This window comes from Tamandua tetradactyla, chromosome 3 (assembly GCF_023851605.1).
Source record: "Tamandua tetradactyla isolate mTamTet1 chromosome 3, mTamTet1.pri, whole genome shotgun sequence".
Lineage (NCBI taxonomy): Eukaryota > Metazoa > Chordata > Mammalia > Pilosa > Myrmecophagidae > Tamandua > Tamandua tetradactyla.
In genome coordinates this window covers 56,474,006-56,490,800 of record NC_135329.1, presented here as the reverse complement: position 1 = coordinate 56,490,800, position 16,795 = coordinate 56,474,006, and the positions used below count along the sequence as shown (strand labels likewise).

General features: G+C 43.9%; 1 protein-coding gene across 2 annotated transcripts; it reads right to left on the bottom strand.

Annotated features, from left to right (window-relative positions):
• Positions 1 to 570: 570 nt before the first annotated feature.
• On the bottom strand, positions 571 to 11,192 carry RRM2 (ribonucleotide reductase regulatory subunit M2). Of its 2 annotated transcripts, none has more exons than XM_077153167.1 (10): positions 11,032 to 11,192; positions 10,841 to 10,915; positions 10,274 to 10,420; positions 9,891 to 10,007; positions 9,266 to 9,399; positions 7,685 to 7,779; positions 7,443 to 7,576; positions 6,433 to 6,537; positions 6,231 to 6,344; positions 571 to 822 (listed from the first exon to the last, which is right to left on the bottom strand). In XM_077153167.1, the coding sequence occupies exons 1-10, from the start codon at positions 11,128 to 11,130 to the stop codon at positions 706 to 708; spliced, it is 1,137 nt and encodes a 378-aa protein (XP_077009282.1). In that variant the 5' UTR covers positions 11,131 to 11,192; the 3' UTR covers positions 571 to 705. The 2 variants fall into 2 exon arrangements, with proteins under 2 accessions (XP_077009282.1, XP_077009281.1); XM_077153166.1 differs by lacking the exon at positions 571 to 822 and adding an exon at positions 4,071 to 6,111 and having other exon boundaries at positions 11,032 to 11,189.
• Positions 11,193 to 16,795: the final 5,603 nt, after the last annotated feature.

Sequence of the window (16,795 nt, the reverse complement as noted above, 5' to 3'; positions counted from 1 at the left end):
ATTTTAGTCTTAAGGACCTTAGAGTAGCTAGTAATAAAAAACTAAAATGGTGGAAATGTAGCCTGTACAAAACCCTGAAATCTGTTCTACAACTAATTGCTGCAATGTGATCTGAAATCCATTATTTTTTTGTATATATGTTATTTTTCACAAAAAAAGAAAAAATATATATTTATTCTAGCCTCCAGTGTTCTGGAGCAATTCGAAGGAAAAAACCTGAACTATCAGAATGGCAACCCATAACAAACTCTGAAATCTGTCTGTATCTACTGATTTAACTGTGCTTTGAAAATTATTGCTGTTCTTCCCCTTTTCTTTGCATATTTGTTATATTTAACAATTTAAAAGTTTTTTTGTTTGTTTGTTTGTTTTTTCAAATGTGCCAGGTCAAATCTACAGAGACAGAAAGTAGACTAGAGTTTGCCCAGGGCTGGGGTGGGGAGGCCTGGGGAGAGCCTGCTAACAAGAATGGAGGTTCTAAACTTGGTGGTGAGGGCTGCACAACTCTGTGAGTTCACTAAATACCTTTGCATTGCACAGTTTAAGTGGGCAAACTGTTTCAATACAGCTGTTTGTTTATTTTTTAAAGAACATGCCAAGAGCTTCCTCATCAAATTCTCAAAAGCCTGAGGGCTGATTTACTAGTCTAGGCTCACACAGGTGAACCTGAAGCACCTGAGAGGTGACGGCTGGCTCCAAAGACACTTATTTTTCAAAAGATGCACATTTATAAAACCAGCCTTTTCTGCTTCTGCACCGACAGAAACAAATGGACTTGATGTGACACAGACGGCAGCTCCGGCTGACTTTCAAACCTGGCAGCTGAAAAGGGAAATTGTGATTAATCCCAGGTAAGGCTGGCCCAGCCCCAGGCAACCTATTTCCACACCCTCCAAAGCAAACATTTCTCAGCCCTGGAGGAGGAACTTTACTAGCCCATAATGAAAGGGAGGAAAGGCTCAGGTGAGTCACCTGCTCAGACCTCAGTGCAGAGGTAGCTCATGCTCCAGGGCCTTGCAGCAAACAGCTGGAGCCTTCCGGTTTCCAGGCTCCAAGACCAGTTTGATTTGGGGGATTTACGGTACATACCAGACATCATAATAAGCACTTTGCATGTATTCCCTCCAGTCCTCATGAAAGTTCTGTACAGGTGTCATCTCCACCCAGAGACTCAAAGAGATGGCAGTCTTTCTGAGGTCGCATGCCTACATAGGTCAAAGGTGGGTGGAGACTCAAACCTAGGCCTCTGGTGCTACAGCCAGTGCACTGTCCACTAGGCCTGGGTGCTTCACTTTGCTATCTGAGTCTCTTTCCTCAACTTCCTGAGTTGGTCAGAGTTGCCTTCCTAGTGCAGTACCCTGGTGCATCTGAGGTCCGTGATCCTAATTTGGGGAGAGTCCCAGGCAGAAACAGAGCAGAAAGGAGCCCCTGGGCCCAAAGCCTGGACTGGTGAGGATGTGTTCTGACTTGCCCCCAACTGGGAGCTCTTGGCCTTGTCTGGGCAGTGTTCATATGGCCATATTGGTGACAGGGGACAAAGGAAGCTCAGCTTCTGGCTCACCCAGGCAGGAAGCACATTCACGAGGGAAGGTAGGATGGAGGGGGTGAAAGCAAACACACTTTCATGGCCCACTCATTGGCTAAAGTAGCAGAGTCGTAGAAGCAAAGGTTCCTCAGGAGAACCAGCAGGAGCAAGGCCAGGTATGCCTGTTTTCTCTAAGGGGGTTGTCGTAGGTACTAGAGGGACAACTAAAGAGCATGCACTGGGTTACTGAGTGGTTAAGTAAGGCACTTAACCCCTCTGAGCCTGTATGCCACACCTATAAAATGGAAGACATAATCTGTGCCTGAGGTTACAAAGTATGTGAACATGTCTGGTGATTTGGTGAACACCGGATGATGGTGAAGCCGGCCTTCATGGTCTGTGGACTATGTTGTTTCATGCAGCAGCTAAAGCAACCTTAATCCATTAGGAATTTATTAGCTATGTGAGGAATTTAAGGTGTGGCCCTCAAGCATGCTGGCTTTCAGAAACAGCTAGGAGGACCCCATTTCCCTTTATTCGGCATGCAGACTCCACTCGGAGAGGCCTGCCCCTCACGGCTATAGGGTGGCTTCAGCTCCCCCTAATCCTAGCTCTCCAAGGTCAGCGGAGGTAAAACAATCTTGTCCTGAGTCCGGGTTTGACTGGCAGGAACCAGGTCCTCATTGTACAGGGGCTGGGACCCCAGGGATGTGGCCTTTTTGATAAATGGGGTGGAGTGGGCTTTTCAAGGCCACATTCACCTCTGGAGCAGATATGATTCTGCCACTGTCCAGGACAATAGTGTCCTTTTTATCGTCTGCACAATTCAGAGGGGTGCAGAGTGAATGAAGCCTTTTCCAGGTCACAGGCAGTCTTGGCAGGTATGCCCAAGCTTCGTTCCTTTAAACCCACTGGTCCACCTATCCCAGCAAGGTTCAGCCAGCTCCAAGCCATCTACCTCATTTCACTCTTCACCCCACACCTGGCTCCTTGTTTGTCTCTGGGCTGCTGTGTGGCCAATTACACAACCCACATCGTTCACAGTTATTGCCCTGGAGTCTGCAGCCTGCAATGCAAGGCCCCACCTTCACAGCCCTGAACCTTGCTGCGTGGTGTGTAGCTCTTGCCCAAACATTAGAACGCACCCACTTCCGTCTGTCCCAATTCAGCATCCTGCCCAGGCCCAGCCGGCTGCCAGAATCCCTTCCTGGTGACCCCCCGCCAAGCTCGTCCCTAATACATGCAAGGCTGAAAATACATGGGGAGCTGGGGCACCTCATGTCTGGCAGGAACATGAACCACAGAGTTCCAAGTGATAAAGACCATTCAGCTTCAGCTTTCAGACAATGGTGTAGGCAAAGATTCTCCACAATTGCTTAAAAACTAAGCCAGAGATTATTCAAAGGACCAGGGGCAGACAAAAAGGGGGAGAGGGGCAGAGACAATGAATAGAGGATCTGCGCAGAACTGAGACCCATCATTCAGGGCTCAGGACTATAAGCAATAACCAACCACACTGCAGAGAACCCACACTGTCCAGTAGTTGTAATCGTTATGCCTTCCCAGAGGATTTCTTATTTAGGTCATAACTTTTACTTCTAACAAACCTTTTTTGCCTAGTCTTTTTTTCTTTTGAAACCAGTTTCTCCATCCCTTTACTTTTTCCACATATATGTCTTACAGTGTAAACATCAACATACAACCTTGAAGTCTCGAGCAGGTTCTCTAACCTCCTAATACCTGAGCGGATCTTAATTCCATTCTCCCAAGTGTTACTGTTGCCCAGCATTTTAGTTCCAGTTTTGTGAACAGGCTGTGGGAGAAGCAATGTCACCTTCTCCATGAGGCCTCATCTGACCAGTTTCTTGTACTCTGACGCCCCCACCGGCCTGAGCACTCCTTCCCACCCCTCCCGATTTTATCTCTAACTGCATCCCCACCTAGCACGTGAGATTTACTCATCAGTTTTCCTTTAGGGGCTCCACTGGGAGGGACTGATACTTTTGTCTGCTGCTATATTTCCAACAGGGGCCTTTCAAGGGAGTTGATACTTGTTACAAGAATAACGGCTGAATATCAAAGTGAACGCAAGGAATAATTTGTTAATCTGGGAATGGATAGTGCTGTGCTTTTAAAAGGCCTTATGGAGAGTGGGGTTTAAGTCAGGAAAGGACATTTGTGGACATTTTAAATTCATGCAAGTCCCCGCAGGCCAATTAGATGAGGAAGAACAAAATCAAACTCTAGCTGGGAAGACCTCTAACCATCACTTGTTCCCACACCATTATATTACAGATGGCAGAAAGGAGGCCCACAGGTCCATCCAAGGTCCCAGGAAATTAAACTGCTGGCTCCTGGATGGACAAAATCCTTGGGAAGGGTTGCCATTGATGCTTTAGGACAGAGCTCTTCAAGAAAGACCCATGCTTTCTAAACCTTGTGCCAGAATAGATATAAAAACTCTTCCCCAGAAGAAGCAAATGAACTTTTAAGACATGATGAAAAAAAAAAAGTTTTTTTCTTCCTGAATTGTAATGCAAATGTTATCATACACAAAAGGAACTGACAGAACAATTTTATTTTAATCATTTAACACTTGTGCAGTATTCAATCTTTGAAATGCTTTACACTAAAAACTTTTCCTTTCAACAGATAAGGACTTGGATCTGAGTTGGCAGAATTCTCAAATTACACAGCTAATAATGAGAAGTGGAATCCTAAAATCTGATTCCAAATTCCCTCCTTGTACCTGACAACACAAGGGAAAAGTGCTTATTCATTTTAATGTTGCCCAAGTGTGAGGGTCATAATCTCGATTTATTAATTTTAGTAGCAATACAATAGATAGAAAAGTCCCATATTACAGGAATAAAAAGATTGACTAGACAATTTATACAATAAGTGTTGAAGAAACCTACAACAGGCCAGAGGTCAAATGGTCAAACAGTCAATGCCATCAGCTGACAAATGCTTCCCAAGTGTCAATGTATATCAAGCATCACTTGCCATGTAATGTCTTGGCTTTTTTTGTTTGCAACATAAAGGCAGATTGACAACGTAAGCCCTATTAAGCATATCTATTAGTTTATACTTTCTTCTGAAATTAAAAATTTGAATGGAACATACATCAATAGCGCACACTAGTTTTCTGTTGAAGTTTAGGCAATCAGGTTGGCACCAGATTTAGGCAAATGTCAGAAGTGATTACACTGGGCAATGTCTAATCAATCAATCAATCATGACTGTAAGAAAACACTGGGTGGTTACTTCCAAGCATGAACTATAGGTAAAATCCAAAGGCCACATGTAGAAAGTTTCTAATTAAAGAAACACACCCAACTTTTAGAAGACCCAACTTCAGTCCTGGCCTTACCACTGAAGAACAAGATCTTGTAGAGGTGATCACATACGAAGATGATTTGAAAAATTTGCATTATGTCAGATCCCATCTAAGACCCTTTGAGGATCATTTCTTCCCAATTAGGCGGGGGAAACACAAGCATTTGAGAAATCAAATGTTACTGCCCCTCACAGGTATTAAGACCGAGTTCACCAGCAGTCAGCCAAGGTAATGCCTCCATTTTTAAGGACTTAAGTTAGAAGTTTCTCCCGGGAAGATTACCCTTTAAAAAACCTAAAACCTTCTCTTCCCTTATCCCAGGACACTCTATTTCAACATGCACAGCTGTGCTACAGAATAAAACACACACTTTGTCTTCTATGTGGCAGCTTCTGGATAATACCTAGGTATGCACAGAACTGACCTTATTTTTATAAGGTCAATTCATGAAAGAAAATAAAGCTTAGATAGAACAGGCTTAGTCTACACAGGTTTAACTTTAGTCACCTAGTAAATTCAGGATTGGCTCCCATTAAGTGGTCGACTGAATACTTTGCATTGCATTTTGGTGTAGAAACTAACGAAGTGAAGCTATTAGGCTTGTAGCTTGACAGTACAACGTTTATTGCATGTAAAGTGCCAGTTTTATATACAAACTAATAAGTAAACTTTAAAATCTGCTTTGAAGCAGTGAGGATGACATCTTCCAACTGCCTTGTGGGAGTTAACTGAATATTCAATCCTGCTGGATCCAACTAGCTTGAGGGTCTCCCCTCCCAAAAGCCAAGATTCTTACGGGTACAGTTATATATAGCAAAGTCACCTACAGCCAACCTGCTTGCAAAAACCAAACACAGCCAAAATCTTCCATAAAAACCCTCCTAGCCTTGTATCTTAGATATCCTCCTAGGCAACTCCACTTGTATTATTAACAGGACTACTTTTGAGGTAGCTACACAGTTTTACAGATGCCATCAAATATTCCTATTGGGCTATTTTGTGGTGTAGCTGGTTGATACGTTTCAAGTAGCTGATTTTTTTTTTTTTGAGAAGGAAAAAAAATCAGCAAAAAAGGAATACATCCTCAGTTCATTTAGAAGTCAGCATCCAAGGTAAAAGAATTTTCTGTTGAACTTGACATCACTCCCATCCTCTGATATTCGCCTACTCTCTTCTCAAAGAAGTTGGTCTTCCCTTCAAGCGAAATATTCTCCATAAAGTCAAACGGATTCTCTACTCTGAAAACCTGAAAAGGTTCACATCAAAATATAAATACAGAACTACTGAAAAACTGAAAAGGTTCACATCAAAATATACGGAAGAACCACCAGCTTCAAATCAGGGAGGCTATAAACAATACCGTACCTTGCCAAAACCCAGTTCCAGCATAAGTCTGTCTGCCACGAATTCAATGTACTGCTTCATTAAAGTGCAATTCATTCCAATCAGCTTCACAGGCAAGGCCTCAGTAAGAAACTCCTATGGAGCAAAATACAGCTTCTGAATAAAACTGACACACAATGACAGGTACGTCTTCTATCAAGTATGAGCGACCCTTACACATTACCTGTTCTATCCTAACAGCGTTGATAATTATTTCTTTTACTCTCTGTTCTGAAGGTTTGTGAAGCAGGTGTTTGAACATGAGGCAGGCAAAGTCACAGTGCAAACCCTGGAAGAGAAAGTTGAAGACCACTATAAGGCCAAAGGACAGCTACCATTGACTTTGAATATGAAATTGCCTTATCTTTTTCCACATTCCCCTTGCTTGGCCATACTCAAAGCACTTAAACTGTCAAAGGGACTGACTTCAGTCAACTACTCTCCTTACACTGAAGCAAACTCAGCTCCACCCAGGGACCCCCACTGCCACCATCTAGAGGACAGGAGGCCAGCCCTACTCTTTGCTGCTGTGGTAGCAGGACGGATGAAGCAGGGAATTAGCGATGTAATTTCAAGGTGAAATCAAACCTGCAAGTCCTAGTGCCTCAAACCTCAAGCAAACCTTATCTTCCTATAAGGGAAAATTTATTGCATTTGTCCTGCCAGCTGGGTTCCAAGTACAGAGGGTTCATGATCCTGCCTTTCAAATAAGCACCTTCATCTACTGTCTTAGTTTAATCCAAGTGCATTCAAAGGCATACACTGGAACAGAATGGAATTCTCATTTCACTGGGTGCGTCTCAACTCCAAGATTTTATTAGCTATTTGACCTAGGTTTGAAGTGCAGTGAGATCACACAGAATAGCCAGCCAAACTCAGCCACTGAGAACTGTAATAAAATATCCCTTGAAACATGATGAAAAAATCTTATCAAGTACTTATAATTTTGTGCATTCAAGCCTATAGGGCAATATGTATGAACAAATGTATCATAATGCACTCTGGGAATACAAGTGATTTCAGTAAATTAAAGTATTCCATTCTTTACAGAGTATGTATATGGTTGAATTTACACGTTATACGTGGATATAATGGAACTGTATCTTCGGTTCCCTTCAGTGAATTACAAGATAGTGCCTAAGAACCATGGGTTTCTAAAGGACACAGATCACCTGTTACTTGAATTAGACTCACCTCATCTCTGCTAATAAGTTCATTGGAAAAGGTGAGGCCAGGCATCAGTCCTCGTTTCTTGAGCCAGAAGATCGATGCAAAAGAACCAGAAAAGAAGATTCCTTCCACTGCTGCAAAGGCTACGACACGTTCTCCTATCAAAAGTTAGCACCAAACATTTCTAAGTGAGAAACTGCTACACCAAGGAGAGGTTCAGTTTGAAAATGAAGTTCAGGTTTAAGTAGGGCCAGAGGTATCTTTACCATAGGTAGCTTCTTTGTCCCCAATCCAACGCAAGGCCCAGTCTGCCTTCTTCTTTACGCAAGGCATCGTTTCAATCGCATTGAAGAGAAATTCCCTGGAAGGCATATATAGCACCAGCAGTTACAGCAAAAAGCATTCAATTATAAAATCCTAGATAAGAGCACTGGGACTGAGGCCAACTTGAAATATTTGCCAACTCTTTCCCCAAAAGGAGGGATTCCTTTTTGCTGGTTTGCTCTTACCTCCAGATTTCTATTTTTACCTCCATATTTATATTTACTATTACAAACTGAGATATTCTTTCACTCATGTTTGAGCCTCGGGATCAACCAACAACAATCCATTAGCCTTGGTTATTATTTCTTGGCTTGATTATTTTCAGTCCAGATCATGACTTGGGTTCACAAACCCCATCTTCTTTTAATTTGAAGAAACATAAAATCTTAACTACCCCAACGGGGCCCTGATTCCTATACCTTTGCAATAAAATAATTAAGACCAATAAACTAAGATGGCTTCTCACTATAATTCTATGCTACACTGTTTACTCAGGATCAGAAAAGCACATTGATTGAGTCCTACAAATTCTCTTCAGTTCTTATTCTCTACAGGCTCCCAGGAGTTTACTAATTGATCTTGCAGCCTATTACTTCCTAACAATCCTGTTTTTTGAAGTCAGGGTCATCAGAGTCTGGTTCCTTTCGTCCGCTCTCCTCCTCTATTTCAGAGATGTGTGTCTGCCTCTCTCCTAGCTTTTCAAGCTTCAACACCAGACCTTCCTGATCTTACCCCTTCTGGTACTTTACCCCCAGTCATGCTTTCCCGCCCTTCTTTTCCCATTTCTGTCTACAAAAATATTCCAATCTTTTCCCACTCATTCACTATTCACCTTTCCCCTCTCATACCCCAAACCACTCTTCATCTCCCTCAGCTTCACCAATTCCATTCCCTACAAGACTCCTATTCTAAAGCAGACCTCAGAATCTAGACCACTCAGCCCATTTCTAATTTTTCCTCCTCTCTAATCAACCTCCAAAACTTCAAACTGGCTCCAACCTACCTTTACTCCTCCCTTATCCCCAAACATAAGCTAGAATTTGAACAAAACTGCTCTGCTCCTAAATCTCGTGCTTCACTGCTGCCACTGCACATTACATAATTCCTCACGTAGAATTTCAGGCTTCTTTTTCTGTACTGTACCCTCAGAGGCAGGGTACATTCTACTTTAGTATCTTCTTGCCTTGTGTTGTAGGTTCTCAACACTTTTGCTGCATGAATAAGAATTGTCAACCCGAGGTTTTCGTTCATTATATACAACCTCTACAGTTATTTTTCCAAGGGCATTAGATTGGATGTTCAACAGAATACTTTGGACTCTAAAAATGGAAATGTCTAATAGTTGTTTATAAGTGATTGACTAATAAACTGAATTAGGGCCACTTGCTCAGAGCAGACATGACCATGGAGCTAGAAAACTGCTCAGTAGAGCCATTTTCCCATTCCTATACAAACGCAAAACCTTGAAATAAAGCAACCATTAATGAGTCCTAAACATTTTGGCATTCCATCCTAATACTTACCTTTCTTTGGAATCTTTAATGTAAGTGTCAATAAGGAGACTATACATTTCAGAATGTATGTTTTCCATGGCAATTTGGAAGCCATAGAAACAGCGGGCTTCTGTAATCTGAACTTCTTGGCTAAAGCGCTCCACCTAGTGGTAAAACAAAGGTAAGGATGAGGAAACATCACCAGCAGCAACTCACCCAGCCAACAGACACTGGTTATATCACACTCTTGGTAACATAAAGCTTGCTCCTATCTATATTTAATACAGCTCTTCATCAGATTGTACCCTCTATTTATAGATCGGGACATAGATAACCTCTTTCATAGGATTTCGGTGGGCAGTTAATTAACGATTCATTCTTTCCAAATTCATTGCAAAATCACTTATAAAAACTCATTACTGCCATTTAACCTGGTCTTTGCGCTCCTCTGCAGTCAGGTAAAAAAATACCATTAGGAAGAAATAATTGTAAAATACATTGGGAAACAGGAACTGCCACATAAATATGAATACTAGTTTACAGATATTTAGATATCCGGTATGGAAGAATGAAAAAGATGAGGAAGACTAATTAGTCCGACCTTAAAGTCGCTTTCTTTCAAGTGACTGAAAGCAGGCTTTTGACAGAAACTCACCAAGTTTTCATTTACTATGCCATCACTTGCTGCAAAGAAAGCGAGAACATGCGATATGAAATATCTCTCCTCAGGCTTCAGGGCTTCCCAGTGCTGAATGTCCTTGGAAAGATCCACCTGAAGTTTAGAAGGTTACAATTTTAGCATAAAGCAAAGAGATCCAAACCTGCGAGATCTAACACATAATTCTAAATTTTTTCTTCAAGTCTGTTAGCACCTCTTGGAAAATAAGCTCCTCACATAAACAGTTTCCTTTGCCAATTAGAACATTGAGCAACCTTATGTGCAACTGTCCTCAGAAGCATTTCAAACAAATTATAACCAGTAGTATAGGGGTCTTCTAGATTTGGGAGCAGCACTGTAAGTTCCTGAGCCTGGCTTACCTCCTCAGCTGTCCAAAAGGAAGCCTCAGCTTTCTTATACATCTGCCAAATATCATGGTATTCTATAGGAAAGATGACAAAGCGGCGGGGATTTTCTCTCAGAAGTGGTTCATCCTCCACGCTGGAGACAGGTACCTTAGTTTTCTCCTGTTGAAGGAGAAAACACCAAAAGTCAAATAGAGGGTGAACCCATTGAAATTGCCATTTTTATAGGTCAAATCCATTTAAATAGCGGCAATTACGCGTGCTTCAACTAAAGAGGTCTCCGAGCCATAGCTTGCTTCTCTATAAAATAAAGTAGGGGGCACGTGTTGTACTATAGGACATGCTAGATGTCACGCGTGCATCCGACACACAGGAATATCCTGCAGAGGTACCCGGGCCACACAGGGAGAGAAACTAGGAGCTGACGGGAGGGGGCCCTTTGGCGGGAAAGGGGGTGGGGTGGGGGCGGGAAGACCGGTCAAAGCGGGAAAAAGGCTGAAGACACAATGGGGCCTTGGCGCCAAGACCCGCCACGGTGATCGCCCCCTGCCGGACCCGTCCCTTCGGCTCGCGGCCACTCACCGGCTCGGCGGGCTCCTGGAAGATCTTCCGGGCGGTCTTGCTGGCCAGGACGCGGGCGCTACTGAGAGCCGGAGGCTACGGTAAAGAATGTGGGGCCGGGCGGCGGGTGAGACGGGGTGAGACGGGGTGGGGGTCCCCTGCCGCCTGGTCCCGAGGGCACGACCCCAGCGGCATCCCGCGTGCGCACTCACCGTGTTTTCCTTGTCCGCCAGGCTGAGCCCCTTCAGGGGTGAGAGCTGGAGCTGCTGCTGGTCCGCCAGGGTGGCGAGCGGGACGCGTACAGAGAGCATGACGGCGACGGAGGCAGAGAGCTAGCGACACTGGCGGGGCAACCCGCGCTCCAGCGCCTTTAAATTCCCACGGTCTGGGCTCGCGAGAGCAAATCAGAAGCCGCGCCTGCGCCTGCTCATTGGCTGCGTCGGGAAGCCCAGGCTCCACGTCACGCGGGAGATTCAAGCGCCGCGCAGAGGGTCACCACCTTCCGGAGAGCGCGGACCCCCAGGATGCCCCTCGGACATCCCCCGGGGACTGCAGGCAGAGTCCGGGGCGTCGCTGCCCGAGGCCCAGGCGGGGCCCGCTAGGAAAAGGGGCTGCAGACCCCCGCGCGCCTCGGGCTCTGTGGCGCGCGCGGGCAGACCTGGAACCGTTTGGACTGCTGGAGGCGCGGCGATTGGTGCCAGGACCGGGAGACGGGGACGGCTTCCTCCATTCTGCAGCCCCACCTCCTCCGCAAAAGCCTCTCGTTCGAACCCGCCCGGCGGGAGGGACCAAATGACTGTGCAAGGAGATGGGTGGCGCGTTCAGAGCCGCGCGCCTAGGGTGGGGGCGCAAGGTCGGAGACCAGGCGGGTGGAGGCGGGAAAGTTAAAGCCTCTGGCTGCCGCGGTTCACTGGTCTCCTTGGCAAAATGAGACCTGCCACCGTGTCTAACCGATGGGCCATTCCTGTAAAATGCCCAAGGCTTTGTAAACCTTCGCTCTGAATGATACAGAGGCGTCGTTTTCCACGGAAATTTATGTCTCCTTTCAGACTCTTACGGTCAATATTTTAAACTGCAATTTTTAGTGAGAATTTAGTAATATCAGTTCGTCAGTCTTCCTGTTCTTACAGAATACTTGCCGGGTAAAAATGTCACAAACTGAACAAAATCCTAAGAAACCTTTCTTAGCTCAGATTTCTTAACTTGGAGAATTACTGGTGAACTAGTGACCCATTTACTATTTACTGGGCATCAACTAGCCTTGAAGAAGAGAATCAAAACTCCCATTGAGGTGAAGGTGGAGACATGAGCTTCACAATAGTTTTCACATTATTTTGTAGGTGTTTTTTCCGATTTCCCAGAGATGTTTGTCCTGCAACTGGCAAGGTGCCAGAAATAAGCGAAGCGAAAGAAACATTAAGAAGCGGAAAAAGAAGTGATTATCCTGGGACAGCTCCAGCATCTGCAAACCCTCAGCGGTAACTAAACGAGACTTTTGACATTTTATAAAGGCTTTTCTAGATATAATATTCTAAAGAGGTTGGGTAGGAAAGATACTCTATCCACCTAAGTCTATTTCTTCCATTTCTTAAAGTACTGCATTCTTGTATTCAAAGTGTTCTCAAGCTAGAAAGATCAGTGACAATCGCAATCTTATATCAAACAACTAAGATTTCGGTTTAGTATCATTTATTTTAAAGCAACTCAGACATTGTCAATTTCACCACTACATACTTTCGGCATGTCTCCAAAAAGTGGACATTTTCAAATACTGATCATTTTATGACTAATAAAACCATTATCACAGCTAAGAACATGATCAGTATCGACTAACGCCCAAATCACATTCAAATTTTGGGTCATTTGGTTGCTCTGTGTTTAGGCACCCGCCACTTTTTAGCTTGTTGTATTCACTTCTGTGAAGTGACCGGAAATTACGTCTTCGTTTTTACTTTCATTTTTCTTCTGACTTCCAAAATAACATGCATTGCAAAAAAAATTCGGAAAGACGAGTATATACAGTCGCTGTCACCGTCCCCCCTTCACGGCCTCCCGACCTCTGGACCATTTCGGCTTGCTTCCTACACCCCACCTTCCCCACCCACTACTGCACCCACTTCCAGAGAAGCAAGCAGGCCAGAGGGATACTTGGCTCTGCCCGGCGGCCACGCCTCTGGGGCCGCGCGGCCAGGCCGGAACTCTGGCGCCCAGCGCCCCCTCCTTAGCCGTTGGGAGCGGTCAGACCCGGGCCTCCCAGTTACTCTGACGGGAAGCTCCGCCCGTGCAAGACCCCGAGGCCCCTCCCAGCATTGGAATCCACGGGGACTTCTCCCTTTCCCCTTCCGCGCGGGTTTTGACATCCATCCCGCCATTGGTCCCCGGGAGAGAAGGATCCGCCCTGAAGGCTCTACTTCATTCAAAGCATTGGGCGCTCCTCTCCCCGCCCACCTCATGCCCCGCCCCCGAAGCGTGCGTTTCCGGCAGCCGGGACCGCAGCCGGGATCTGCTGTCCGAGCTCTCCCTGCGCCTGTTGGTCCCGCGGTCTCGGAGGACTGATCCGCGCTCCACGGTGTTACAGTAGAGAACCTGCGGGAGCTCACCGAAGATCCCAAGGCCACTCATTCCAAATCAATCAACAAGTATTGCTGTGTACCAAACGCCCTGCTGGGGTTGTGTGCCCACTCTTCCTGGGCGTCTGGATCTGGTACTTGACACCTTTAATCCAAGTGTGATGTAGAAGTATTTTTTTAGCCCTGTTTTATAGGTGAGGAGACAGGTTAGAGAAGCAAGAAGACTGCCCAAAGCCACACAGCTAGTCAGCTAAACTGCACAGCTAGGAGTTTTCTCCTGCAGCTTTTAGGACGAAAGTTTTCAACATTCAGAAAAATTGAAAGAATTCGACAGTGATCACCTACCACATAGGATTCAACCGTTCTTTTCACTTTCCCACATTTGCTTTATCCCTCACTGCTGGTATGAGGTGCTGGCGCCATCCTGGATCATTTGAAAGGGAGTTGCAGATCTAACACTTCACCCCTAAATATTTCAGTATGTACCTCTTAAAAAAATAAGGACATTCTCTAACACAACCACAGTACAATACTTACACCTAAGAAAATTAGCAATAATAATATAATATCCGGTCTATATTCAAATTTCTCAGTTGTTCCTAAAATGTCTTTTTAAGGTGTTTTTTTAAAAAGCAGGATCCAATTAAGAGCATGTATTACATTTGGCTATTATGACTTTTTAGTCTCTTTTAGTTAGAAAAGCTCCTCTTCTTTTTGTCCCCCATGGCATGGACTTTTTGAAGCATGTAGGCCAGTTTTCTTGTTGAATGCCCCACATTCTACACTTGTCTATTTAGTTCTTTGTAGGATCATTTAGCCTGTTTTTCTAACCCCTCTATTTACTATAAATTGGAAATTAGGTCTAAAGGCTTTTTTCAATTTAGGTTAAAAGTTTTTGGCAACAACGATTTGCCAAATCCCAATCAGCATCATTCCTGTTAACCCTAAAGAACAACCAGGTATCTATCTGAGATCCTACAAAAGTTTCATGCACTAAGTTTACTTTTCAGAAACCTCAAACCTTCAGATGGTTCCTAGGCCAGAGAAGTCCTGAAACCCAGAGGGGCCAGTCTCTTCAAGAACATCAACTAGTTCCATTCTCCTATCCCATATAGTTAACACCCCTTTTCAATATGGAAATAGTTAGAATGGGCATAGCCAAATATCCCTAAAGATCAGGCGAAATATCAAAAGAGGAGGAGTTTAGCAGAGAAGTTAGGATTTAACAAATGACTATGACTGCTGAATCATTATATTGATATTTCTTTTTAGTCTCCAGTGTCTCGTAGCAGCTAGAAGGAAAAACCTGAAATTGTAGAACTGTAACCAAACTATGTCTACTTGATAAAATGTACTTTTAAATTTATTGCCTTTTTGTACGTATGTTATGATTCACAATAAAAAAATGTTAAAAATAAATAAATAAATAAAAGGGTTTTGGCAAGAATGCTTCCTATTGATGTCATAGCAAGGATTCAAACCCAGGTCCCACTAATCCCATTTTCAACCATGCAACTCTATACCACCACAGAGATAATATTTTACTAACTAGCTTGTGCTACTCTAAGCAGCTTGGTTTCTATGGCCAGCAGCCTCCAAGATAGCCCCCAAATACCCCTCCTGCTAGATGTCACAGCTTGTGTAGTCCCCTCCCCATTAAATCTGGGCTGGTCTGGGTGACTGATAGAATACTGTGGAAATGCTGGTGTGAGGTGTGCAACTCCCAAAGCTAGATCATAAAAGATATTGCAGCTTCCTTCTTGACCTCTTGTATTACTGGCTGTGGGGGAAACTAGCCAGCGTGCCATGAGAGTACACAAGCAGCTTTGTGGAGAGGCTCCCATGAAAAACAACTGAGGCCTCCCCCTAATAGCCAGAACCCATTTGAGAGCCGCATTAGCAGCCACTCTGGGAGCTGATAGCCCAGCCCCAGTCAAGCCCTCAGATGATGGCAGCTGAGCTCTGGACTAGGGATCTCTGGACAAGAGATCCCAAGCCAGAATTGCCCAGCCAAGCCACTCCTGAATTCCCATGAAAGGCAATAAATGTTTTAAGCCACTAAGTTTTGTAGTAATTTGGTACTAAGCAATAAATACTTAATACAGTTTGAAATCAAGGCATCGTGTTCCAGGTCAGTAAGAATTTGACATCAAAATGTCATAGAAAATACCCATGCTCCTTCCACTTCTTAAAGGGAATTGTCTTGACTCTAACATAGCCCCCACCCTTGGGCCTTTGCTCATCCTGCCTTGAGGCAGACTCTTCTCTCCTTGCCCCTAACTACTCCACCCACCCACCCATCAGCACCACCACTGCAGGCTCCATTGGGCTTATATGGGCAACAGGATGCCATGTGTGGCTGTTTCGTAGAGACAGTCCAGAATTGCACAGGTGGCAATCTGGCTTTGTGAAAAAGCAGCCCAGTCTCAGGGATTCCTGCTCCTAGGAGGTCAAATCAAGGTTGCAATTTCTGTCCCTTCTGTCTATGCCTGAAGAAGAGGATTTTCCATGAGTTGGCTTGAAAAAGAAAGGAAAATAAGAATGTAAGGCCACAGTGTTTTTCAGAGCCAGGCTAGTAGATGAGTAGTTTATTTCTTAATGCCTAAGCTCAGCTTCATGATTGTTTATTACTCAATGACTCTTTGACAGCCTTCCTTCCCCAGCTTCTCTCAAGTAGGGAGGCCATAGTCAATTTTTTTCATAAGTAAAATATCTAGGCCACAATAAAATGTGGTCTATCCATACAATGGAATATTTTTCAGCTGTAAAAAGAAATGAAGTTCTGATACATGTGATAACATGGATGAACCTTGAAGACATCATGTTGAGTAAAATTAAGCCAGACACAGAAGGACAAATATTATATGATTCACTGATAGGAAGTAATTAGAATAAGCAAATTCATAGAGTCAGAATCCAGAATATAGGTTTCCAGGGCATAGGGTGGGAGTGGGAAATAGGGAATTAATGCTTAAATTGTAGAGTTTCTACTTGGGATTACAGATGAGTTTTGGTAATGGATAGTGGTGATGGTAACATAATATTGTGAATATGATTAACAGCACTGAAATATATATTGAATGTGGTTTAAAGGGAAAATGTTAGGTTGTCTATATGTTACTAGAATAAAAATTTTTTAAAAACATAGGACCATACAACTCAGTGAATCCTATTATAAATGGATGGACTATAGTTAATAATACAATTATAAAATTGTTTCATGAATTGTGACAAATATACCACACTAATGCAAGGTGTTAATAATAGGGCTATATGGGAACTCTGTATTTTATGGCATGATTTTTCGGTAAATCCACAACTTCTCTAATATGTAGTGTTTTAAATGTTTAGGTATGAGAAGGTGTTCTAGTTTGCTAACTGCTGGAATGCAATATACCAGAAACGG

Bases quoted from the DNA above. Each gene is read 5' to 3' on its own strand.
- RRM2 (XM_077153166.1), bottom strand. From the start codon at position 11,130: ATGCTCTCTGTACGCGTCCCGCTCGCCACCCTGGCGGACCAGCAGCAG. The intron at 9,400-9,890 runs GTGAGTTTCTGT...TTTTACCACTAG, and splicing joins GCATAGTAAATGAAAACTTG to GTGGAGCGCTTTAGCCAAGA. The intron at 6,345-6,432 runs GTAATGTGTAAG...TTTGCTCCATAG, and splicing joins ACGCTGTTAGGATAGAACAG to GAGTTTCTTACTGAGGCCTT.